We start from the raw sequence: 27536 nt of genomic DNA on the forward strand, positions 1-27536 counted from the left end.
GCACTAAATAATTTTTTAATAAGAAAAACAAACAGCAGAAATTTCTGAAACTTCAATTTTTTAATAATTAAGTTGCATAATTATGGATAGACTAACTTCAACTGTTTGTATCTACTTCTTTAGACAACTTTTATTGGCACTATTGCAAGTACCTACATAATTTGGATTATCCGTACGTATTACAATAGTAGGGAAGGAGTGTAGTTTATTTTATTATCAAGCAAATAACATACCCTTAGGATTGTTTGAGTGCTAAGTCTAAAAACCATTTCTTTAGAGATTATTGAAGTTCAAATCATTCAAAGATGTAAATGATTAAAAATAGAGCGATACTTTTAAAAACGAATTCATAAAAACCGTATTTATTTCACTACTGTACGAATCCGAAACAGGAATATACGTTAATAGCTCATAAATTTATATTTATTGTCTGTTTCAGCATCATAATCCGACTGAGTAGTGTATTATATAATGCACAGTTTATTTTTGAAAAAAGTACATTGATATGTTCTTTTACACAATCTATACCGATCTTTCTTACTGTTATGCAACACGTAAAGCACCGAAAACGCAAGAGGTTAATTCCATTGATTTTCTTTCAGAGTAATAATGTATACTATATAAAAAGTTTCCTTATGCTGCTGTTTATCAACAGAATTTGGGTTTGACATGCTGATATATGTATAAGTAATGAAGAAGACAACAAACCACTTCCTCTTTATTCTAGTATCCCTGGCATTGAATTCTTCTTATTCATGATGATGAATATGCCACTTCTATGACTGATATCTGTTCAGTGTTACACCACCTTCAACTTTATGATTATGGTAACTAATAAAACGAGTAGTATCACGTGAATACTTTTGAAAAAAAGGAAAAACCTTTTTTCAGCCATGTATGTAACCTTCTTTATTGTATGAGTACATTACATTGTGAAAAATTAATGTTTTACAGTATAAACACCTTAATTATTTGTAACACCAACAATCGTTTCACGTATTTTATTACTCCTTTAAATTAAACTCGACTAAAAAAATATAAATTTTAGTTTATTAATTTTAATTTTAGATATCTACAAAACGTTATTGTCATTTAATTATGTAAGGAAATACTGCTGAAGAACTAAAAAAAAAAAATAATTAATTTTTTTACTTTTGAAGTAGCCTACATACTTTCTAAAATGATTTTATTTTAAACCAAAGTTCCGTGAAATGTTTTTCTTTTTTTAATATTAAAATCTAACTTCCATTGGCTTCACTCAATTATTTACGGAGGTATGACATTAAACTTCCATCGGTTTTTTTTTTTAGCTAGATAGGAATGTCTTTGGATATAAATTGGATCTTTATTGAAATCTTTTAGTTTTTATTTCATGGAAGTTTATTAAATTATTTCGACAACAAAAGTAGAAATTAGCTTTATGTTCAGACCGATAAATTAAAAAGACACCATTAACCGATTTTAAACATTTTGATTCAAGAATTGTATATGTAGACACCATCAAATATTTTTTTAAAACCATAATTTTAACTCATAAGTTTTTCAGCATGGGTGCATATTTTAACATACGTCTACTGTCTAAAAAAAAAATTATAATATATATATATATATATTAAATTACAAATAATTCGTGCATTTTATATAAATATATGTATATAACTCGTGAATTTATTTAGATCTATCCATCTTCTAATCAGATTATTTAATATAACGATAAACTAAACATTTATTGTGCATCTTTTTTTAGATCGTTACGTTATTAGCGTATAGCTGAAATTTGCCTAAAATAATATGGTTGGATTTGCAGTCAAATTATACGATTAATTGAAACAAACAAATATTTATTGCAGTATATTCTAAACTTTGCCTTAATGTCGTATGCTTGCTAAATAGAATGGTCCATAATAAATTGGAAGGAACTTATTTTAGTTCTTTCTACAGTTGGCTAATTAGCCTAGCTTCAGTTAACCTTAATACTTGGATCATATATCAAATTAATGATTGCATTTGCAAAATAACCGATGAATTTTAAATGACAATAAACAATTAATACTTATTAATTATTTATTATCATTTAAAATTCAAGTTGTTTGGTATTCGATTAATTAATTTATATAGATATTAGTTATATATAAATTGATATATATATATATATATATATATATATATATATATATATATATATATATATATATATAAAGTGAGAGAGAGAGAGAGAGAGAGAAATTTTATTCCTTTTGCACGCGGAACTTTTTTCTCGTTTATTGTGTCAAAGTTGTTAAGAATACTAAACTACACAAGACATATTTCTTTTCATTCAAGGATACTTGGATCAAAGAAAAAAATGAAATTATAAATGATCGATTCATAATTCAGGTTGAAAATGACAAAAAACTAAACTAAAAGCTGTCTGTAATAGAACGAAGTGCTGTTATGAAAAGATTGACCCCCGTTGAAAGGGAAGCGAGTGTCTGCAATGAATCTCGCACCTTTCCGATACAATTTCGCTTCCTCCCTTTAATCAGATAGAAGCGCCGTCCCAGAGTAGTGGGGTGAAACGAACCAATGAGAGACTCTGCGAAGAGACACGCCTCTCTGTACGGTATCGGAGTAGGGACTGCAGCTCAGTGGCGCGGGGAACTCGATGCGAGTTAGGCGCGGGTGAGGTGTACTTGCGATTTTTACATTCTCGGAACATAATCGGTGAAATGAGTCGCACCGTAATAGTGATGAGCTAGTGTTCGACAACGCGTTACAAGTGAGGAATGACCGGGTGCTTAAGATGAGTACAGGTCAGGACGGTAGGGATGAGGACGGTGGCCGACGACCCCTGGCTTTTTCCCCGGAACAAGTGTCGTGTATGTGCGAAGCTCTGCAACAGGCCGGAGATGTCGAACGTTTGGCGAGGTTCTTGTGGTCGTTACCGCAGAGCGAACTGCTGCAAGGACACGAAGCGGTGCTACGAGCGCAAGCTCTCGTCGCATTTCATCGCAAAGCTTTCCGCGAACTTTATGCGATCCTCGAAAGCCAAGCTTTCGATCCTAGATATCACAACAAACTGCAAGAGATGTGGTTCAAAGCCCATTACCTGGAGGCGGAAAAGATTCGCGGCCGTTCCCTAGGAGCCGTCGATAAATATAGAATTCGTAAAAAATACCCCCTTCCTAAAACTATTTGGGACGGTGAAGAGACAGTCTACTGTTTTAAAGAAAAATCTAGGACCGCATTAAAAGAATGTTACGATAGAAACAGATATCCCACTCCGGACGAGAAACGGGCTCTGGCTAAACGCACAGGCTTAACTCTAACGCAGGTTAGCAATTGGTTTAAAAACCGAAGACAACGGGACCGAACACCTCAACAGCGCAAGTAAGTGGAGAATTTTACCGTGAATGACACACAACTTAAAATTATTGAATTGTAATTTAATAAGGATACTTTTTAGAAAATATAAATGAATAAGAAAGTACTTAATTTAGTAGTTATTACTGTTCCGTTTTATTTTTCAACAAAATATAGATTTACAGATTCACACGTGCTACTCGCAAATAAATTGAAAAATTTATAAATAATAACTAAAAATTAAAGAAATACTTTTTGTAAAACTTGACTGTATTCTACAAACCTAATTTCTACAACACTAATCGTGTTATCAGTTGTTAAAGATGTACATTTCAAGGCAGAAAAATTTTCTCAAAAACTTCCTCACTCTCGGAAAGAGTTAGACGATAAAATTTAATAATGAAATAATCGTTTTAACGATTGATTTATCGATAAATTTTAAAATCATTTAAAATTATAATTCAGATTATTCAAACAACAGATTTATTCATATTATGTCAGGTTTCGTTTAGAGGATTGAAACCTTACAATAAGACAGTTTGAATAGTTAACCTACTAAAAGATGGCTGTCGTGATAAACATTAAGAAAAAATTTAACATAACACTTCATCTCATCTTCTTGTGAAAGTATTTATGAAAAGGCACGTCCGAATTCGTAAAAGATAAAAATACATTCTCTTCTAATGAATATTCACTTGTTTACATAAACACTAGTAATTTTAATTTAATGCCTAATCAGGCAAAGCATTTATATAAATATAACATGTATACATGAATTTATATACAAATATTTTATAACATTATAGTATAATTTTTCACCAGTTGAATATTATTAGAGAAATAAGTTTTATTACTATATTGAATAACACTTTAATTTGGACTATTTTTAGTTTAATCTGAAAAATTATAAAATAAAAGAGTTATACTAAAACTGTGCAATATAAACTGGCTGGATGTTTTGGAAATTTATTAACAAAAATCAAAACCATTAAAACATTTTAACATTAAAACATTAAAACCATTAACATTTTAGCAGTTAAGTTTAACTTTCATCATTAATTCTATCCACTTGTTCTTAACGAATAATGTTTAAATAGTTTTAAAGTATATTATTACGCTTATAAAAAATCAAAATAATAGCCGATGAAATTTTAATAAGAAACAGTAACATCATTACAATATATTTATAATTTTTTTAGATGATATCTGTTTAAAATTTCGTAAATTTTTTTCATTTAGATTCTATTTATTGCTTGACACAAACAGTATTGTTTAAAATAAAAAGATGATCCTATAAACAAAATAATATTTTAAGTCGTTTGAATATTTACCTTCTATAAAAATTAGAATAGTTTCTTTATTTTCAAATTATTATTTTTCATATAAAAATTGTCATAGTTCATTTTCGGTAATCGATAAAAATATTCGGTGTGAAGTATTTAATAAATAAATATTTTATTTAGACAAGAATATAATAACAAATTCATTTCAAAGATTGCATCAAGAATTTACGTAGTCTATTCTACGGTTACAAAAAAGAATCTACTTCAATATTCTTCAGGAAGGATCAAGGGAAACCGCGTTAAAATCTTAAACAATCATTACAGTTAAAGTTAAATCAAAAAAGTGAAGCGGTTGTAGTTCATATTACTACAAAAAAGATATAACTCTATGAAATAGTAATAATATAAATATACGAGTAGTGCATATAACCAACATTAAAAATAAAATTACAACTTGGTTATCAAGAATTAAAAAATACTTTACTTCGTGTTTAAGAAAACAAGTTTGTAGAAGATTCAGGTTGATTAATAATTATTATTATATTTAAAAACTATTCAATAAATTAATAAACGCTTCTGAAAGAAACATCGTTTAATTTTTCCATGAAAATTAGACCGATAATTTTACATGATGCTATTCCAAAGCTATTGTAAATTTTCATAACAATAATTATATAATTTACTTAATTAAAACTTGTCTATAGAAAACTCGAAAATGTATAAATGGCCATTTCTTTCTGATGTAATCATTTTAACGCTTGTATTGATGTGTAAAAACAATAGCACGAAACTACAGTCGACTCACAATATTCAGTATGTTTGAAAGTTTTATATTTAATTTTCAGAATTTAAAAAGACAAGACAAGATCGGATTTTATCTTATTCTATTACTGAAAAATTATCGTGATTTTTTTCTTATTCAATTTTGGAGAAATTTGGATGATTCCAATCCTTGTATTCGTAAAAGTGAAACTTAGTTAAATTTTTAATCCCTGGAAGTATAAATTTATTATAGGAGTTTATCTACGTTTTATATTCTTTGTTATTTATGCACAATTCTTTACCTTCTGATGTAAAAATTGTTTTTTTTAACTATAAATTAAACATATTATTTAGCTGATGCTAAATAAGCATATTATTATTACGATGATTCTTGAATGATCGTTCATATTTAAACGAACTAATCAACCGTTTTTACAATAAAAAAAACTTTGTTAAAGTGCATCTGAAGAGCCGATTTCCGGTTTTAGTTAACCTTGAAAATATACCTAAAAACCCAGTTTTTTGCCTCTAACTTCAGTTCCTATGAACCGATTCGCTTGAAAATCAATAGAGTTCCATTATGTTTACATAATAACCAAGTCCCATCAAAATCGGTTAAAAATTGCGCCTAGTAAAACGAAAAAACCTGAAAATATATCCAAAAATTTCGTTTTTTTTTCCTCCGATTCGCTTGAAAATCAATAGGGATCTATTATTACAAATAGATTTACATCACCTCCACCACGTTTCATCAAAATCGGTTAAGATTTGCGTCCTTAAAATCGGACGAAAAAATCTTATACAAGCATAAAATAGATATTCAAAATTCTTTGGAAATCCGATAAAAAAATACCTTTACACCAAGTTACTCATATTATTCGAAATAACTATATTTATTTCTGATTTTTGTTTTTTTTAAGATTTTCATTTAATAATAGCCCAGACAGTACAGACTTTGGCATCTCAGACTATGAATTAATTGCCTATATTAATGCTAAACCTGAAAATAAACGTACGTTGTTATAAGTAATGAACTCCTTAAACACCTAACTGTAAGGCATGCATAGTTATTTATACGTGTAAAGATCAGTTCAATTTCAATGGAAGAATTTTTTTATAAAAAAGTATGTTACAACCACTTATTTGTTTCAAAACTCTTTCAGTAATGTATACGTATATAATTATTTTAAGTGTCTATTAAGGTGTGTGGTTAGTTTTATAAATTACTATTTTGCAAAGCAAAGTCCCGCAGTTTCATCATTCCATTTTTGGCATTACAATGATTACATATTTTAATCGTTTATTCATTTGCACGATAACAAGCCCAGTCACAACAAGCTTAAAACCACGTATAATAACTACCTTACGCCCACTTATACTTACCGATGGATAATAATGGATTCTGCAACCTGTGAAAAATACCATACCTGACCGAGATTCGGATCCGGGAATTCAGGATTAAAGACCGAGTCGCTACCACTCCGCCACGGAGGTCGGCATGTATAACTTATTTGAATAAATTTCAATTTTAGGGTGGTAATCAAAAATCGATTTTGTGACCTAACATATTTCTCAAAGGTTGAAATCGATTTTGAGTCGATAACGTTGCCCTTCAAGTCTTTAAGAACGCTCTGACATAGATTCACGTTATCTACGATCATAAATTCTAGTAGCCGTAGAAGTTCTTCTATCTGTGACCTCGACGACCTAGGCATTTTGAAAAATCTACAAGTGCTACTTTACTCGTGAGAGGATGACCTTGCGGGTCGCTAGCAGATTAGACAATGATATTAAATTCAGTAAACATAATTTTAATAATTATCTGAAAAAGCTGATATTTTCATAGATAATGATCGATATGGACAATTAGAATCGATTTAGACAATATGCATCTATCGATATAGACAATTACATTAGATTTAATAAAAGAAGTTGTATGTTATTTATTTATATTTTGCTTTTTTTTATTATTATTATTTTTTAACTTACGATTTATGCATAAGTGATATTGGTGAGGTTTGAACGGAGGTTATAAGAAAGCTACAGTTAAAACTTTGTAATGATTGATTCAGTAGTTTTCTCGATTATCAGGAACAAACAAAAAGACTTCATGCAGTAGTGAGATATAGATGTACCAGAAAACCAATTATTCTTATACCTTCTTAATTTGTTAATATTTTGGCTTTTGTGCAAGAGATTATTGCTAATAATGAACTTTGATTATATCAGGATTTAGGAAAAATTGTTTTATTTTTTTAATATAATTTTTTCGTTCAAATATAGAGATTTTAAAAACACAAGTGTTTCATTCGTGATAAATAAGACGCTCTGATATAGACTGTGAGAGAAGTATTTATAAATCTTAATTTTATACTTTTTTAGTTTGGCTACAGCAGTCTTCAAAGGCTCCACAAACGAGGCTACTACATCCCGAACCATAAATTTGCCTTTAGAAACGCCTTCTCCATCCATTCATCTTCAAAAATTCCACTGAAATCATCCATTATTTTTTTCTGGCTCATCATTTTCCTCCCTTCCTTCACAGTCATAATCAATGCACTTTTGATGTTTCTTTTGATTCTTGCTATATAGCTCTACCATCACGCTTTCTTCTCACGCATCTTGGTAGCCAAAGTCACCGAATAATTAGTGTCAATTCCTCTACTATTTCTTCTCCTCCATTCGCCTATGTTACTATCTCTTATCTTTTTTTAAAATAAATCAAGCTCCTTTTATTCTCTTTTGTAGAAATGTAACATTTACATCCATACGTCACTTCTTGTAGTATTGAACTACTCGAAACTATTTCTTCAAGTTGGAAATCGGGCAATCAGCCGACAATAAAATAAACTCTCAACTCTATAAAATAACTGACTTACGAATACACAAAGAAACCATTGATTTATACATAAATAATAACTGAATTATCTGCATATATTTCAAAAAGAGTCGTTTTGGTACTTTTTCGTTTATTTCCACCCAAAGATTCTTGCTCAAATCAACTCAAAATCACTCTGGAATAATTATTATGTTGAAACAAACAATTTCTAGGCGAGAAAAAAGGTGAAAAAAAAAAATTTTTTCTATTTTATTTTTTGTACTAAATCAAGGGAATATAATTATTATTCGTCTTGAATCAAAGAAATACTACTTCAAATAACAAAAAAATAAATTTTATTTCTTAATTAACATAAAATAATATAATCGTTGAGTTGAAAATGCCATAACAATCGTTAACATATACGTACATTATGAATACGAAATAAATCGTTGTAAATCGTTATAAATCATAATAAATCGTTAATTGTAAAAATATCATAACAATCGTCAATATATATGTACATCATGAATACATTAATATAGTAAACAAAAAACTCAAATAAAGTAATAACAAATTGATTGAAGTACTAGAAAAATTTGAAGTATTTTCTAACATTACTTCAAGCAGATCTTTCCTGTGCCAATTACGCCACAGAAATTCACGTAAATAAGAATCAATCATAGTTGTACCATATTCTTTTTTGTTGCATCGCCCATAAATTTTCAATATTTTGTGTGTGAGCATCACTCTTTGGATCTACAAAATTGTCTCTACGGTTCACTCTATAATGTAGGAAATCATAATTTTCTAATAAAGGAATACTATCGTACGTTTTCCACTTATCAGATATTATTGTTGAACCTTTCTTAATGCAATATTATGAGATGCTAAGCAACGTTTGTTTCTTTTTTCCTATCTGGCACTGAATACACAAAACATTCACGTTTTTCACGACAAAAAATCAATGATTTGGCAACACACGCTCTCTATTATATTTTCGTTTTGAAAAACTAGATTCGTCTATTTCTATTGTCATTCCTGGTCCACAATTTTTTGGGATTCTTCAATATATCATCGGCATATACTTCACGTAAATAGTTTTTCCAATCCGTGATTGCCTCTGATGCCATTCCGGATTCATGTTTGCAAAGTTTGTAGTTGTATATTCCTTTGACCAGCAGTAAATAAACATAACAATAGTATCAAATGATAATTTCGTATCTTGTAACCTACTATTGCGTAAACTAATTTCAGATCGACAAGTTCGTTTTTTTGCACAGCCACCTATCACGTCCGTCTAGGTGAAATACATGAGTTTTCATCACCAAAGTGAAGTGAAGTTGTAAACATGTTAATTCACTTTTAGTTTTGAGAGTAAAATTATAGAAATGTGAAATTATAATTTTATATTTATGAACCGTATATTATAACAATCGGTCCATAAACCCCTCGAACAATCATTATATTTCCTTGATTTTGAATATAAAAATAATTTTAAAATCAAAAAAATTGAAAAAACAATTTTTTTTTAAATTGAAAAAATAATTTTTCCTCGCCAAATCAAGTTATGAACATGTTACGAACTTAATCAATATAATCATTTATATTTATTTATTTTATAAATATAATTTAACTAAACTTAACCTACACTCGCTAACCTTGACTAATTAACACAGAAATATTTTGAGTGTTTAAATAATAAATTCAGTAAATATTGCAATTATTTATTATTTAAATAATCAAAACATTACTGTTAATCAGTCGACTTAGCGAGCGAAGCGAGCGTAGGTTAAGTTTTGTTAATTTATATCTATAATTATAAGCAATAATGCTTATTTAATTTTTTGTCAAAACGTTTTTTAAAAATTGAAAAAAAATTAAAAACATTTATACTTTTTTCTCGCCTAAAAATTGTTTTATTTTTTTTCAACGTAATAATTATTTTTGAGTGATTTTGAGTTGATTTGGGCAAGAATTTTTGGGTGGCATAAAACAAAAAAGTACCGTCGTTTTTAATACAATATAATCTTATGATAATCAACATTACTGGTACATTTTTTAAATGGTAAATTTTCAACAAAAAAAGACTAGTTTCAGGTGTCCGGCATCTCCCGTTAGTTTTCTACCGAAAATATAAGTGTTTTGCTTGCATCAACTTTTTTAACAGTAATTTTTTAAATCATAATATAATGCTTTTTAGTTCAAGTGAGAAATTACATTTTATCAGTATGGATCAGACCAATAAGGTACTTTTAAATTAACAACCGATAATGTTTGACCTATTAAAAAGAAAAACATTTTTTTTTTCAATAATTGTGTAATAAAAATTATCTGCAGATGCAAAAACATAGGTGAAAATTTTATTAACCAGCATAGAAATAAAAAGTATAAGAATTTTATTTTGAATTATATTTTAAATCGCATTTTAAAAAAAATATATAGATAATTATTGAACTATAATTTCGTATACTTACAGATACTAAAATTACATGTGCAAATATAATATTAACTTACTGCATCTTTATTCATAAACTACAAAATACGTATTAATATTTTATCAAAATCTTAGAACTATTTTTGAGAAATCCAGCTTTAAAATTAGAGAGATTCCTGATTGGATCAACGAATAATAAGAGGTAAAAAAAATTCCATACCCTTCCAGGTATGGAATTATGTACATTATATTACTGGTTTATTCATTATTTTATGTTTATTATTTTTGTTGAGAATATTGGTATAATTACTGAAATTTCTGTCTAAAATTTAAAAAAATTTTGTGATTAAAAAAATGAATTGAGAATGATTTTAGTATTGATGATTTTTTTGGAATTCACATTCTGATGGAGAATTTTTTCTCGTCTTATTTTTGTTTTTTTTTACTTCCATGTACGAAGTAAAGGAAGTATTGTAATCGCGAAAAATTTCGGTTTTCAGATTTCAACGGAAATATCCATTTTTACCATCTCTGAATCCATTTTGATAAGATTCGGCGTGAGGTCTCTACGTACGTACATATCACGCATAACTCAATAACGATTAGCCGTAGAATGTTGAAATTTTGGATTTAGGACTGATATAATATCTAGTTGGGCACCTCCTCTTTTGACTACAATCAACTGGGTCAAAAATGTGCATACAATCACACCTCTAAATAAATGTGAATTTTGAATTTTTTTCTTAACTGCAGTAATAAGCCCTCACTGAGAGCTTTTCAGCGATATATCATAAGTGATAGTTTCATTGATTCCACAGTTACAGTCCAATGAAATTTTAATTAATGAAATATTTTGATCTTATAAGGGAAAGGCACATCGGTTCGAATCCGACTTTTTCCCTTTTTTTAATTTTTTTTTAGTTTAAGCATATTGATTTATTAATAATTATTAACCTCTGATTTAAAAAAACATTTTAACAATAAATAATAATTCAATTACAATACAAAAAAAAATGAAATAAAAATCAAAAGTTATTAGTGAAATAAGATTTTATGTACTTTTCACTTTAATTCAAAATTTTGACAATCAGCTGTTAGTAATTACTAATAAATCAATATGTTTAAATAAATAAAAAGTTAAAAAAAATATATGTATATGAAGTCACATGTATATGAATTCGAACTGATGTCTACATGGTTACGGATCCGACACGTTATCACTTCCACCACATTTCTACTTGAACGAATGAAAGAAAATTAATATGTAAACTAATATAAAATGCTGAAACGAACACCACAAAAACGTGATGCAATCTGGTGTCCACCGCAACGCAATTGTGTAATTGTCACTTTATTAAAGAATTGGAGGATCGTATCTCACTTTTAAATGAAACAAGTTTAAATGAAGTAACATGTGTATATGTAATTTAATAGGCGTACAAGGAAGTCATGTGGTGTCCACATCAGAATTTTGAAATTTTTATTGTAATTGCCATCAATAAAACGTTAATTATTAATATGGTTAAGGAATCGAACACGTGCTGAAATTAAAATCAATAACGATAATCATTATATCGCACAAGTAGTCGACTACTTAGTTTAACTTTGTTTCCTAAAATTTATCAACATATTTAATAAAAAGATATAGTAAAAAGATTTTACTCTTTTTATTACGAACTCCTAAACATCTTTTAACTATTGTGGAAATATAATAATTTAATTTAAAATTACCAATTATGCCAATTTTCAATATCATGGAATTTTAAAAAATTAGTCATTATAATTTCAAAAATATGACACCAATTTTTATGGAAAAATCTTGGAAAATCCTTCAGAATGCAGCTGGTAAAGACTAGTTGAATAAAACATTTTAAAATCCTTTCAAATTTTATTCTCATGAAAAATCTATAGGATCTTTCAGTCAATAGTAAGCCACCGTTAGACATTCTTCTTTCATCAAAAATAGTTTATTTACTTTTTTAAATGGTATTTTTACATTATTTATTACGTACCATTTTCCGCTGATTTTAACATCCTGTTAATTTATTTTCAATTATTATCCAAACTGATCTTTTATTTACATTTTATAGGATTTTCCCATAAAAATGGTCCAAGATTTTGCCATAAAAATTGGCGCAATCTTTTTGAAATTATATTGAAAATTTTGTAAAAATACAAGATATTGAAAAGTGGAAAAACTGGTAATTTTATATTAAATTATCATATTTTCACTATAGTTAATAAGACAGTTATCAGTTACTATTTTAGAAATACCTTATTAGTCTGATCCATACTAATATAACTTTTTACCCCAACAGTATATTTAAAAACCATTAAATATACTGTATGCATTAAAAATAACTGCTAGAAGAGTCGGTACAAGCTAAACATTTATATTTTCCGTAGACAACTTTCGTGAGATCATCCGAAACTATTATTTAAATTAATTGTAAGAATTAATTTACAATATAATAGTCTTATTTAATTAAGATATCATTATTTTTACCGCTCTATAACTACGGCTATACCTGCAAATTAAAAAAATGTATGTCGACACCACATAACTTCCTTGTACGCCTATTAAATTACATATACACATTTTCTTTAAAAATGAAAAGTACGTAAAATTTTATTTCATTAATAACTTTTGATATTTTTTCATTTTTTTTTTTTTTTTTTTTTTTTTTTTTAATTGAATTATTATTTATCGTAATATTTTTTTTTACAATCTGACGTTAATAATTATTAATAAATCAACATATTTAAATTAAAAAAATTTTTAAAAGGAGATGAATTCTGATTCGAACCGGTGTGTCTTCCCCTTGTAAGACCGAAATATTTCATTAATTAAAATTTTATTTGGCTCTAACTCTGGAACCAATGAAAATAAGTACCACTTATGTGTGATATATCTTTGAAAAGCTTTTAATGAGGGCTTATTACCGCAGTTAAGAAAAAGTCCAAAAACCATTTTTTTTATTTTGGGCTTTTTTGGAAACTTTTGGTCCAGTCGATTGCAATCAAAAGGGGAAGTGCAAAACTAGATATTACAACAGTCGTAAATTCAAAATTTCAACTTTTTACGGCTAATCGTTTTTGAGTTATGCGAGATATACGTACGTACAGACGTTACACCGATACTCATCAAGACTCGTAGAGACCTCACGCCGAATCTTATCAAAATGGATTCGGGGATGGTCAAAATGGATATTTCCGTTGAAATCTGAAAACCGAAATTTTTCGCGAATATAATACTTCCTTTACTTCGTACAAGGAAGGAAAAATCATGAAAAATTTCTGTTTAAGTAACATTGTTTACTTCTTTTGTTCGTAATTAATTATCTCATACATTCTAAATAATATAGTGAATTCCGGTTTATAGGACCACCGGTTATTCGAGGCACACATTTAATTGGGGTAGTTTTGTTATATTGGTGTAATTCAACCGATTTAACAACCCTAAATACCATTACTTCATTTGTTTCTTTATTTTACGAATAAAATAATTCAATTTTATTAATAATGTAATTTTTTAAACGCTATAGAGAAGGAGATTTATTCTTTACCACTAGGAGAAAACTTTTCTTCGTACTGGTCTACACAGTAATAATTATTTCAAGTTGTATGTAAACCAAAACGCGTACCTACGCAAAATCCAAAAACAATCATTGTCGGACTTCACCAGTACTTTATGCAAGAATGTAGCGAAGAAAGCTCGCTAGCAGAACTGCTAGTCTGTGTCAAATTTGTAAACCCCCAGGTTATGAGAGGGAGATGACAGAGCAAAATATAAGATTTTTTTCAAGAAGTTTAACTAAGAGATATTAAAGTAAATATTTTGTATTTTACTGATCATAAAAAGCAGTCATTATTTTGACTTGTACCTCTATTTGGTTTATCAAGTTTTATGTTTTGTTAATGATGTAAGATTACAAAAAGAATTTTATCATTTTATAATTTTATAATTAAATAAAGTAGCGTAATACTGTATTAGAAATAAAATACATATTTTGTATTTAATACTGTATTAGAGATAATATTCCGAATACGACATTAAATCGTGTTTAATATAATTAATATACACTGAACTGTACTTGTGTATATTTCCTCATTTTCGTTAATATCGCTTAATAGGGACAGCCGTTAAGTTGAAACATACGGTCTCGGTTTAACCGATTAACCGGAATCCACCATATTAGTGTAATTTTTATTGACTACTGCACAAAACTGTAGAATCTTTCGTTCTATTTACGTTTATGAAGCGTTATTTAATCTTTAAAAATTTCGTCAAATATTAAAAGATACTTTAAACAACTTATAATCATCTTAAAGTTATTTATGAACATTTATAAAGAAAGCACACCATATATCGACAAATATTTCAAAATAAATTGCGTTAATGGATTAAACGGAGTAATTTTATTCAAAATACTTTACTGAAAATTATCCTATATTTCTTTCAGCGTGTTAAAATTATTATCAGAAATATTAGTAATAGCTATTTTCATCTTCCGTACATAACAGCAGATTTAAAAATATGATCTCTGCATGTGCCAGTAGAACTGCAGCCAGTCAGTCATCGCCCCACCGGTATTTTGTGTAGGCGCCCGCTTCTTCTAGAAACATAAAATGAATTCGGGAATCTTTTCTTAATTTTCATATTCATTTACAACAAAAATTTCCAAATGTACTGAAATTTCGTCCAGTTTTCCTTTATTTCCGTAATAAAACAAGAATACCAACGTTTGAACCAATTCAATCATTATCTTTGAACGTAATTGCCTGACTCCCAAGTTACCATACTTAGCGGATTGGTTAAGAAATTCGAACATTTTAAAAAGTTATATACGTTGAACAACGGGAGTAAAATACTAAATTATTGCTATATTTGCTAAAAAATCTCGACCTACACGAAAAATATGGTAAAAATCGGGGTTTTCCCCTAAGATGGTATTTTTATTGTCAAGTTGAAGATAGATTGATCATTTTCATTACATTATATATACATATCAATTAATTTAAAAAAATAACAAATATAAAATAAATCATGAATATAATTTCTGTGACTTCTAACTAATTATTTGCTTTTAAAGATAGTTTCATCTTTCACTTTACGCTTGACACATTTGTTTATTTGAAGGTATAAATCAGGGGCTCACATTTCAAAATATTACAATAAAAAAGCTAATATTTTTTTCAACGTACAAATATTGTTCACTAATCGCATTAATCTGAGAAGATCTAATTTGATAAATTTATTCTACATTATTTAGAAAGATACTTTTCTAATGAGTTAGATGATTTTAGGATCACAAAGAGGTAAATACGTATAACTGTTGATTTTTCCGCGTTATTTGTTTGCTCTTATGTTTGAAATTATTTAACATATTTTCAAATGTCTTAGCCACAATGTAGAATTGTAACCCTAAATTGCGTCCTGGAACTATTTTTCCAAAATTACTCTATAACTACCAAAAAAAAAGACTAAAAATTTTAAAAAACAAACTTGAACGGATTCGTGTCTTTTTTACTGCCATACTTTCGAAAAAAATCTGTTTAATGTTAACAAGATCTAATTTATGTGATCAAAAATAGTGAAAAAGTGGGTACGTTTACCCCTTAACCGATCCCTACAAAGAATATGTGTTTTTATGAAAAACCATATAAATAACATCATTTCGATCGTTTAATTTTTGCTTTTTTATTTAACGTAGTTCGGTGTAAAAATTTTGGCCACATTAATTAACAAAATAAAAGAACGCACGAAAACGTTTTTTATAGATAGTATTTTTATCTTAATTATATAGACTAAATTAAAACATTACATTGCACCAGACAGTCGCTTCTAACACTTATGACATTAAAATTCGACTGACCCTGGTTTTGACAACTGCCAAGGTTCTGGTATTTTTTCATCCTGCTATCCTCACTTCAACTTCATCCAAAACAACAAAAATAAAACTTCGACCTATTATTGGACGCCCGCCTGAAGTTTCCATATTTCACTATTCAACCGTAATTTAGAGTAGAGCTTCCAATCCGCGCTTGGATGAAGTAACATCGTATTCAAATAAAAATAATTTTATAAAGGTTTAATTTTTTTTTAAATTAAGAAAAATCGCTATTTAAATTCGTAAAATTAGGATATATACTTATTTTTTAAATAGAGCCAGGTCTATAGTGTATATAATCAAAAAAAATCTTTTTTGTAGATATGTATACGTGTATATGAGATAGTTCGTGTGTTTAGAAGTGTTAGTTTAGATTAAAAAATACAATATGTTGAGCTTAAATTTATAAACTGAAATAAAATTTTAATAACATAAACGTTTTTATTAAATACAAAGAATGGAAATATTACTTTAGCAACACAAACATATGTTAATTTATTACAAATCATTACTTATGAAAAAAGTACATGGTTATTGTACTGTTTTTGATAGGATAATCCCCTTCTAAACAAAATCTTTGTCCTGCTTCAACACTAAACGCCATATATGATGACGAAAACGGGGTGATACTGGTTTTAAACTAGATATTAGAATATTATAGTTGGAATATCACCCCACATAAAATGTCGGAATACTAATAAAATAAAACCATCCACCATTTTAGAAATTAGGTTCGATGTATGCAAAAAGATTTAATTTTAATTTACTGTATTTCTTACACAAAAATACGAGTATATATTAAGTGCAATGTATACATATTCATAAATAATACTTTTATACTTTAATATAACCTATATAAAATATAAACGTAACTTACAGGCCTTTTAAAATATTAATTTTATACATTTTTGCGATTTATTTCGTACAAATATTTATGTGGGATTTTGACTTAGAATCAATTTAATTAATCTTAAAATTAAATTTTAATTACATGGTATTTATTTATTACACGGTTTATTTATTTTAATACATGGTTATTAATAATTCCTATTCTTGAGATTAAAACGAATGGTCCTTTGAAGATGTAGTTTATAATTGACACACATAATAAATAGCGATACAAACATATTTCTGAAGTGAATAAATTGAAATCATTTTTTTCTCGTTAAATACGAATATAACACATCCGAAGTTAAATAAAATATACTCTTCTTTCTATCTTCAGAAAGTTTCTGATACCAACTTCTTTTCTTTTTTATAAAAGATGTAAGAAAGAAAGTTTATTCTCTTACAAAATAACATCTTACCTTTGTAAATAAGTGTGTTTGTATACCTTTCTCAAAATTTTACCATACAATCACCTCAAATTAGGCTTACTACGAAAAGTGAAGCGGTTTTCCGTGCTGCCTTCTTGACTACGCCAAAAATACTGTGTATATCATTTCAATCCCACCGAAATTTAACTTTCAATATGTTTAACACAGGGAATAATCGTATAATAAACATCATTGCTCTCAAAGAAAGTTACCAATCAATATTATTAGTACCTCACGTGCTTTACTCAAGCCACAACCGTAAGAAAGACTGAAGCAAATTCTACGAAGTAAAAAATTAATATATTCCTCGTTGTGACATAATTCGTTTTATAGTTTCAACTACAATAATAAATATTTAACTTTGTTACACTTCTCCGACTCTACAGAAGTTTTACAATTATAATGAAGAAAATAGAAAACTTATTATAAAAAACTTCATCTGATTTTATTTTTATTGTTAATTGCAAAGTAATATCAAAAATCACAAAATATAAATATATTTTTTTTTTTTTATTCAAACATATCTTATTTAATTTGTTTTTCAATTAAAATACAATTTTTCTTGAAACATTAAAGGTGAGGGCTAATATTTCCCTTTAAATTGATATGGTATTATTTGATAACGATAGTAATTAATACAGAAATATTCAAGATTTTTATAGTAAAAATATTTTTACTTTGATATAACTTTGTCTTATTTATTAAAGATCTCGATTTTTCACGAAGAAAAAATTTCTCTGAATATTTTTCGTTAGTATGGATAAATCGTTGAATAATTTTATACTTCTATTCACTAAAATACATTTTAAAAATTTTCAGGTAATCTTTGAATGACACAATAAGAAAATATTTACCATATATATGTTCATTATATGAAAAGTTTCATATAATGAAACTATTGCAACCTGTAATGAAGAAACTAAAAATAATGTTGCTAAATTTTCCCTGAATTTACATACGGCTTAAAATTTAAATTTTCTGAATAACAAAGCTGTAATTTACTTAGATTTATGAACATAATTAGTTTTATATTTATTTAATTTGGTAATTAAAAATGTTAATAACTTTCTAGGCTGAACTGTTAATATAGGCTGAATGTTTCTGAAATTTGCATAAATTAAAAGCTATGTATAATAAATCAAAAGGCTCGTTCAAAAGATTCGGCATATGAAGGTTACATTCTGATAATCCTTCTTGCTGACATTACTCTTTTAATTTCACAAACTGCAAATTTATTTTATTAATTATAATACTAAAGTATTTTTTATGTAATGTATAGCAAATAGATTAGATAAGAAATAAACTATAATTTAAAATACACAATAATTTTATTATCCTTATTATTGGTTGCTTAGCATTTCCTATTCTAAAATTATTAAAACCGTAATAATATACATGCGTGTTTATCATATTTTAAATAATTTTCATTATACAGAGCGTCTCACAAAGAAATGGAAAGATTTTCTTGACATATTCTATAAATAAAAATAAAGAAAAGCATTCATACAAACATTTTTATTTAAACGCTTCATTTTCGAATTGTATTTTCAAAAAGCCCTGATTTTTGCTCCAAAGATTAAGCGATGATGAAATTCTTGTAAATTAAAATAATGAGTAAATTTGATGGTTTCATATATTTATTAATGTGAAAAATTGAATAAAATAGGTCCCAGAACTGCATCTCTAATAATTTTTAGAAAATTATTGTAAATCATAAAAAATGTTAGGTTTGACTGACAATTAGTTCCTTAAATTGTCAGCAAATAATACAATTTTTGCAATAAAATTTGTAGGCAATTTAATTCTAAGAAAATCTATGTCATTATCATCAGCTAACGTGAAGAAGAGTTTAAGAAATTTGTTTAAATGAGAGCACACCTTTCTGCCACGAAAGAGACAAAAAAATATTAAATTATAATTTTAAACGTAAACAAAAATCATTTCAATATTGAAACATAACTAGAAACAAAATCTAGAATTAAAAATAAATAGAAAGAAAAATTACATAATACAGTAGTTTAATAGTAATATTAAAATTTAATCCTCAAGGAAAATATCAGATAAATTTTGTCATACATAAAGAAGTGTGCTGTAAAAGTAGTCTTTAACAAAGTAAAAAAAATTATTTTGACACCACATCACCTCCTTGTACGCTTATTAAATTACATATACACATATTTTAAAATGAAAAGTACATAAAATTATATTTCACTTTTTATTTTTATTTTTATTGTTATTATTGAATTATTGTTTACTTTATTCTTTTTACAACCAAAGATTAATAATTATTAATAAATCAATTTATTTTTAAAAAAAGTTAAAAAAAAAGGAAAAGAAATCGGATTCGAACCGATGTACCTTTTCCTTATAAGATCCAAATATTTCATTAATTAATATTTCATTGGGCTTTAATTCTAGAACCAATGAAAATAACTACCACTTATGATATATCGTTGAAAAGCTACGATCACTGAGGGGGGGGGGGCGATTACTGCAGTTAAGAAAAAGTTAAAAAATCCAAATCTTTTGGATTTTGGGCTTTTTTGGTCAAGTCGATTGCAATGAAAAGGGGAGGTGCACAATTAGATGTTACAGTAGTCCTAAATCCAAAATGTCAAAGCTCTATGGCTAACCGTTTTTGAGTTATGCGAGATACATACGTATGTACGTACCTATTTAAAATCGTGTTTATTAAAAAACTAGCGGACTCGGCAATGCTTCACTATTGCTAAGTTTGAGTGTATTTTGTAAATAAATTTTATATTATATTTTACAAATTATATTACGAAAATAATAAAATCTACAATATTAATTGTATTTCAATTAAATAAATCAAATTGGAAGCTATATTCAATTTCAGAATTATACTGAAATACAATATGATCAAGTGTTACCAATTGACACAATCGATCATTTTCACGTTCTTGCGATGATCCTGTAGCCCGGAAGTGTGACATATTTCGTTCATTTTGTTTTGCTGTTTCTTCGTCCGTTTTATTTTTTCTATATTCCCTCGTTCTGTTGGCTCAAATTGTGTGTCGATCAATATTTTGTCGTTTTGGACGCACTGTTATTTTTAAATTATAAAAGTTTTATCTTCTTATATAAATATTAATATTATTATTTAAGTTTTTTTTTTACATTTTTATAACTTACGAAAACAATGAAACGGACAATATTACGAAAATAAGAAATTGTACAATACTAATTTACTATTAATTTTCTTTATTTCTTCTTATGACCCCGTAATGCTTACCATAGTTCAAACCTCACCAACCTCACTACTATATAAATCATTTTTAAAATAAATCTAATGTGGACACCACATGACTTCCTTGTATGCCTAGAAAATTACATAAACACATTATTTTAAATGAAAAGTACATTAAATGTTATGTCATTAATAACTTCTAATCTTTTTTTATTGTTACTATTGAATTATTATTTATTCTAAAGCATTTTTTACAATCAGAGATTAATAATTATTAAAAGTCAATATATTTAATTTTAAAAAAAATTAAAAAAAAGGAGATGAAGTCTGATTCGAACCGATGTGCCTTCCTCTCTTGTAAGATCCAAATATTTCATTAATTAAAATCTTATTTGGCTATAATTTTGGAACCAATGAAAATAAGTACCGCTTATGATATATCGATGAAAAGCTCTCAATTAGGGCTTATTATTGCAGTTAAGAAAAAATCCAAAAATGTTTTTTGGACAGTTTTGGTCGTCAATTGCAATTAAAAGGGAAGGTGCACAACTAGATGTTACAACAGTTCTAAATACAAAATTTCGACATCTTACGGCTAATAGTTTTTGAGTTATGCGACATACATACGTTCGTACAGACGTCATGCCGCAACTAGTCAAAATGGATTCAGAAATTGTAAAAAGGGATATTTCCGTTGAAATCTGAAAACTAAACTTTTTCACCATCACAATACTTCCTTTGCTTCGTACAAGGAAGTTAGATAACCTAAAACGTATAAATAGATAACCTAAAACTTCTTCTACTAAATTTAATGTCGTGTATATTTCGAGAGATATCGATTTTCATTGACTACATCGATTTAAATTTTACTGGACTTGATTGAAAATAATGGTATATTATTTTCAATATATCTACTTTAAACTGTCTTCAGTATATGTAACTAATAACATGAAAACACTCCCGGGACAAATAATAATAAACTGTGAAATTTTCAGCGAAATTGGTTAAATATTTTTTAGTTATTGGGGCACACAAAATACCGATGACTTATCTATATAGATATTATAAAACAAATATTATCATTAAAAAAATAAATTACAAAGAGAAGAAACTGGAAGGAGAAGAATACCTTTTAATTTTGTGATATTTTCGCAGAACGACGTTTGCGTTTAATTTCTTTTTACGATAATATACTCTTTTAACATATCTACATTTCTTTATCTACATCTCGATTTGCAATACACTTCTATTGTTAAAATTATATGGGCTTTTGTAAATTTATTTTTAAAAATTAAAATATTTCCTAGTAATCATAAAATACAGTTTAGAATTCTTCCGATGACAATATTGCTGATCTCCGTCGCGGAGTGGGAGCGTCTCAACTTTTCGTCCTGGGATCGAATCCCGGTCAGGCATGTCATTTTCCATACGCTAAACAAAAATCCATTATATATTCCCATGCACAAGCTTTTAAACTTATATATTTTGGGCAATCTGAAAAATAACACTTTTTTTAATCATGTTAATTTACCCCGTATTTTGTAATAAAAGTTTATATGTTACATTCAACATGATTTATCAGCATGTTTATATGCTGACGTCTGATTAAAATAATTTTGTATAAGGTTTCTTCGTTAAAAAAAAAAATTATAATTACAACTGTTAAAAATTGAAATTTTTTTGTAATTTTCAATAATATCATTTTTAAAAGCATACAAGAGTATACTTTTTATAAGCTAAGAATATTTTAAATAAAAATATTCATTAGTCGAACTCCTTTCGACACGTGAGATTAATAATAATACCTGTATTATTAATTAAAATCATTTTCGCTAATGCACAAGCAGCTAAATCAAATCATGATTTCAGGTTAAAAATTCTTCAAGGTATAAAGCAAAATATAGGTCAATTTACTAGCAAACCCATACATATAGAATTATTTAAACTAGATTTTTTTTTTATTTAGGACACCTCAAAACATTGAGAAATAAAAAACATCTGGGGTGACTTAATTTCTTTTATCGATAGTAACACATTCCAACTACATATATATATATTGTAACAGCTAGGAAAAGAAAACAGTAAATAATGCTATGTTTTCATCCACGTAGTCTACTAACTTACTTTTGATATTACACCAGTAAACTACTTTTAAAGAAGCTGAATGGTAATTTAATACTTTTTGACCTTCAATAAAAATATATTATTATTATTATCATTATTATTTTTAGTTTTTATAATATGTTAGGACTAGTCAGAAGAAATAAAGCTAATATGGCTAATTCGCGTAATTTTATAATGAAATTACGGTTTATGAATGCGGAAGACAACAAATTAAACAAAATGTTTCTTCCAGATACCAAATCGAAATTAAAAAAGTTATTTTTTTTTTTAAGTTACAACGTTATACTGCCACTGATCAAAGAGAAATTGAATGACAACTAATTATTTCAATTTTTTACAAATTCTTGTCAACATTTTAACAGCCGAGATTGACCGTGAAATTATTTTAAATTTTTTTTTTTAATTTTAATTCATCGTATAATCTTGAAGCTTATGTGTGAGAATATGAAATGAAAATTTTTTAGCGTGTGAAAAATGGCATGCCTAATCAGGGGATTCGAGCCCGAGACGTTTTGAATGAAAAGCTGAGTCTGAGGCTGTTACCACTGATTGTTTCTTAACATTTAAAAAGAAGTAAGTTTATTCGGTTAAAGGAATAAAGCGAAGAGTTACGTCACTACTCTGAAGAAAAAAAAAATCTAATTTCATCACAAATTTTATTTATTTCGATGTTATTTTATTTCCAGTCGCATGGAGAGAACTATTTCAACACAACTAAAATAACCTCGTGATAAAAATGATTTTAAAATTTTTTCTAAAAAAATTAGTGTTATATTTTTACTTTCCCGTCTAGATAGCGCTAAAGCAGAGCTATAGCTCTAGAAGGGAAAGTATTTCAATCGGTCCAGTTTGGGCATACCCGGTTTTCACCGGATCTTGACATTTTGATACTTAAAGAACCCAAACAACCGGATGGAAATTTTAACGTCCGTATGTACGTGTGTTCGGTGTTGGCCTCTAAATCACCTTATATATCCAGAACTACTGGACCGATTTTTACCAAACTTGGTCAGATTACTTCTGTATATGGAGAATCGATGCCATTAGATTTTCAACTTCAAGGGGATGAGGCTGTAGAGCAAGGTCACCCTCAGTATCTCAAGATTTCGCCTAATCAAGGTCATATTTTTCTTATGTACATTTGTTAACAATTAAAAAACAGCAAAAAACTTTTTATGGCTTTTTATTTGCCATAAAAAGTTTTTCAAAATCGCACCCCCACCCCAAAAGATGCTGTTGTAGTCGGCTGGTATGTTGTGACATCACAGGTGAGCGGTAGAATTTAATAAATTAATAATATTTAAAGTTTAAAAAAGTTAATCAGTCTTGTTGGGTCACGAACTCGATCGCTCGGTTGACTTGGTATCTGGCCCGTTAAGCCTCGCGACTATACCAGCCTGCCGAACGCACAAGCAAACTTTTTTCTATCTAAGTTGTGAAATTACATTAGTTTAGTCAGTGCCGAACGTCGCCGCTAGTACCGCCACACCTGCGCGAATTAAATATGGTATGCGCCCGCTTTAGATAAAATCATTGAATTAAATAAACGAAAAATATATTGTATTTAAATTATAACAAATATTTTAAATTAAGTTGTTGTGTATGCGATTTGTAAGCGGTGCATTAGAAATAACCCACAGTTGTAGCACTTTTGGGTCAACTACATCTAAAAACTATATATACTTATTTGGACATACATTTTACAGATGTTTCGTTTTTTTCATTTATTTCTTTTATTTTATTTTTAAAAAAACAATGTCACTTATGTTACGGAAACTATTTAGAGAATATTTTTCTATAACAACCCTTCAATCTATTAAAATTGCACTTATATTTGCAAATAAATAATCAAATATTTTTTTTTTAAATTATTAAGATAAGTAGATTTTGTTCTATTTAAATGCAATTAAAAATACTGAATGACAGTCTTAGAAAACCGTATTCCAACAAGGTAAATCTGGTTTTACTAAATCTTTTTATCTGTTTTTATATATTTTATTTGATCTTCAGGTGTCTAATTGAACCCATCAGGTTGGTCTAGTAGTGAACGCGTCTTCGCAAATCAGCTGATTTCGAAGTCGAGAGTGTCAACGTACAAATCTTACTAAAGGCAGTTACTTTTATACGGATTTGAATACTAGATCGTGGATACCGGTGTTCTTTGGCGGTTGGGTTTTCAATTAACCACACATCTCAGAAATGGTATATAATTTTGGTGAATAACGTGAATAAATTAAAAGTGGTAAAAAATGTTTCAAACATATTTAAACATTTTTTTTATTTGTATTAAATCAGCTATGAGATTAGTTTGATTCATTAATGTTACCAACAAGAAAGCCAAATAAGCATTGATAAAAAGCACTAGGTCCAGAGTTTGCAGTAGGGCATCCAATTACTTTCTTCCCTAAAAAACATACTCCATCGCACAAAACATTATTGCACTTCAGTGGCGGAGTGGTAAAGCTTTTCATCCAAAAGACACCGAGTTCTAATCTTACGTTTGGTATTTTTTACTCGCTGTAAAGTTTAATTTTATTTGTACAAATAAAAAGAAAAAGTAACTGTTATTTGAGATCAATACTAAGCTTAATAAATAAATATTTATTGATACAATATCCGTGCTTGTGACTGATACATACTTTCATCACATACTAAGTAATCTTCCGACCTTACAGAAGTAAGATCCGTACAATTTGCCTTTATAGGTTGAGGTTATAATAAATTCAAAAAAATTACAATGAAATTGTAAACCGTACGGTAAGAGCCTCGCAGATATCATTTCTTCCGCTCAAAAACAAAAATTTCTGTAATATAAATAAAACTGTTTTTAACAAAATGATACTGATATCAAAAAATGTATGTCAATTATTAACAACGAATAATCAATCAGATGAACTGCATTATTTCTATAAATGTGATATAATTACATATAAATGAAATCGAGCCAGTAACAGTTTTGTTAACAATTTTTTCTATTTTTTGCTTATTATATATGGAATGCTCTTAAACACTGTTTATTATCATCTATTATTGTATATCTATTTTTTATTACATATATTTAACGTGTATTTTTTTTTAAAGAAATTTTGTGAATTAATAACAGATTTTGATAATAGAGATATAGTGTTCTCTATCTTTTTTGATATCAGTACATTTCGTTAAAAATAGTTTTATTTACTCGTATATTACACAAATTTTTGTTTTTTGAGCAGAAGAAATATCTGCGAGACACTTACCGTACGGTTTACAATATCATTAATGTAAATAGTGAACATTACTTGAACCACCTACACCAGTATTTTCCCTATATATGAGGTCAGTGGTTCCCAAACTTTTTCGAGTTGCGGCGCCCTTTCTGAATTAAAATTTTTTCATGGTGCCCTACCCTAAGTAAAAGATAGAAATAAATAAAACTCGTCTATCTTCATTATTTTTTTACTTTAGTAACACAAAATCAATAATTATAAATGTCTTGGTCAAATTAATGATGAAGCTTTTACAATATTTCGCGGCGCCCTTGTGAAGAGGCGCACAGGTGCCGCGTCGCACAGTTTGGGAATCACTGTATGAGATGTAGATCGTTTGTATACTTTAATGAGGGGTTTCGTCGAGGACCTCTCTTCACGTGATTATCATTAATAAAATTTACTTATGGTCCCGTATGAGGTACCGAGATTGTAAATGCTAACAGATAGGAAAAAACTTAAGTATCCTTGACTTATTAAATATAAAACTTTTCGCATTATGAATTTTCACTTCTAATGACTGAAATTATTCTTGTTTAAAACAATTTATTTATATAAATCATAAAAATGTATATGTTTACAAAGGAGACTAGCTCAAAAGAATGAGGCTGAAATGCTTATTAATCATTAATTGGCATCTTATTTGATCAGCCGTTAAATTATTCTATGATATTACAGGACCCTAATTCAAATCTAAGCAAAGATTTAATTAAACTAACGTTAATTAAATCTTCAATACCCATGTTGCTGATGTATATCATTCTTCTGAGTTCAGTTAACGACATTGTTGTAAGTTAAAACGGCCTCGTACATCACATATTTATCGTATGAATTATTTTTATTTTAATACAGAATACGTATTGTATGTATTATAGCGATTCGTACTTTTCTAAAAAATAATAATTTTTCTAATGTAATTTATTTTAAAAACAAAACGGTTGTGGGTTTTTAAATTAAAAACTTAAATTAACATTTCACAGTTTGAAAAAAAACCATTATAAAAACTCTTGCGCAGTTTTGCGCAAGAAGACGGGACTTCCGTTATTTTATTTTGATTTATTTTGAAAAAGTATCAACTAATTTTAATTTTTAATTTTACAAATAAAA

The 27536-nt window shown here is 27.8% G+C and overlaps 1 protein-coding gene across 1 annotated transcript in view; it reads left to right on the plus strand.

Annotated features, from left to right (window-relative positions):
- The first annotated feature begins 2679 nt into the window (after window positions 1–2679).
- LOC142320150 (homeobox protein SIX2-like) overlaps window positions 2680–27536 on the plus strand; it is an 84737-nt gene continuing 59880 nt past the window's right edge. The window contains exon 1 of the mRNA XM_075357832.1: window positions 2680–3369. Coding sequence (XP_075213947.1) covers window positions 2783–3369 — 587 coding nt within the window. The 5' untranslated portion in view covers window positions 2680–2782. The remainder of the gene's footprint in view (window positions 3370–27536) is intronic.

The sequence above is a fragment of the Lycorma delicatula genome, chromosome 2 (assembly GCF_047948215.1).
Source record: "Lycorma delicatula isolate Av1 chromosome 2, ASM4794821v1, whole genome shotgun sequence".
NCBI classification, from domain to species: domain Eukaryota; kingdom Metazoa; phylum Arthropoda; class Insecta; order Hemiptera; family Fulgoridae; genus Lycorma; species Lycorma delicatula.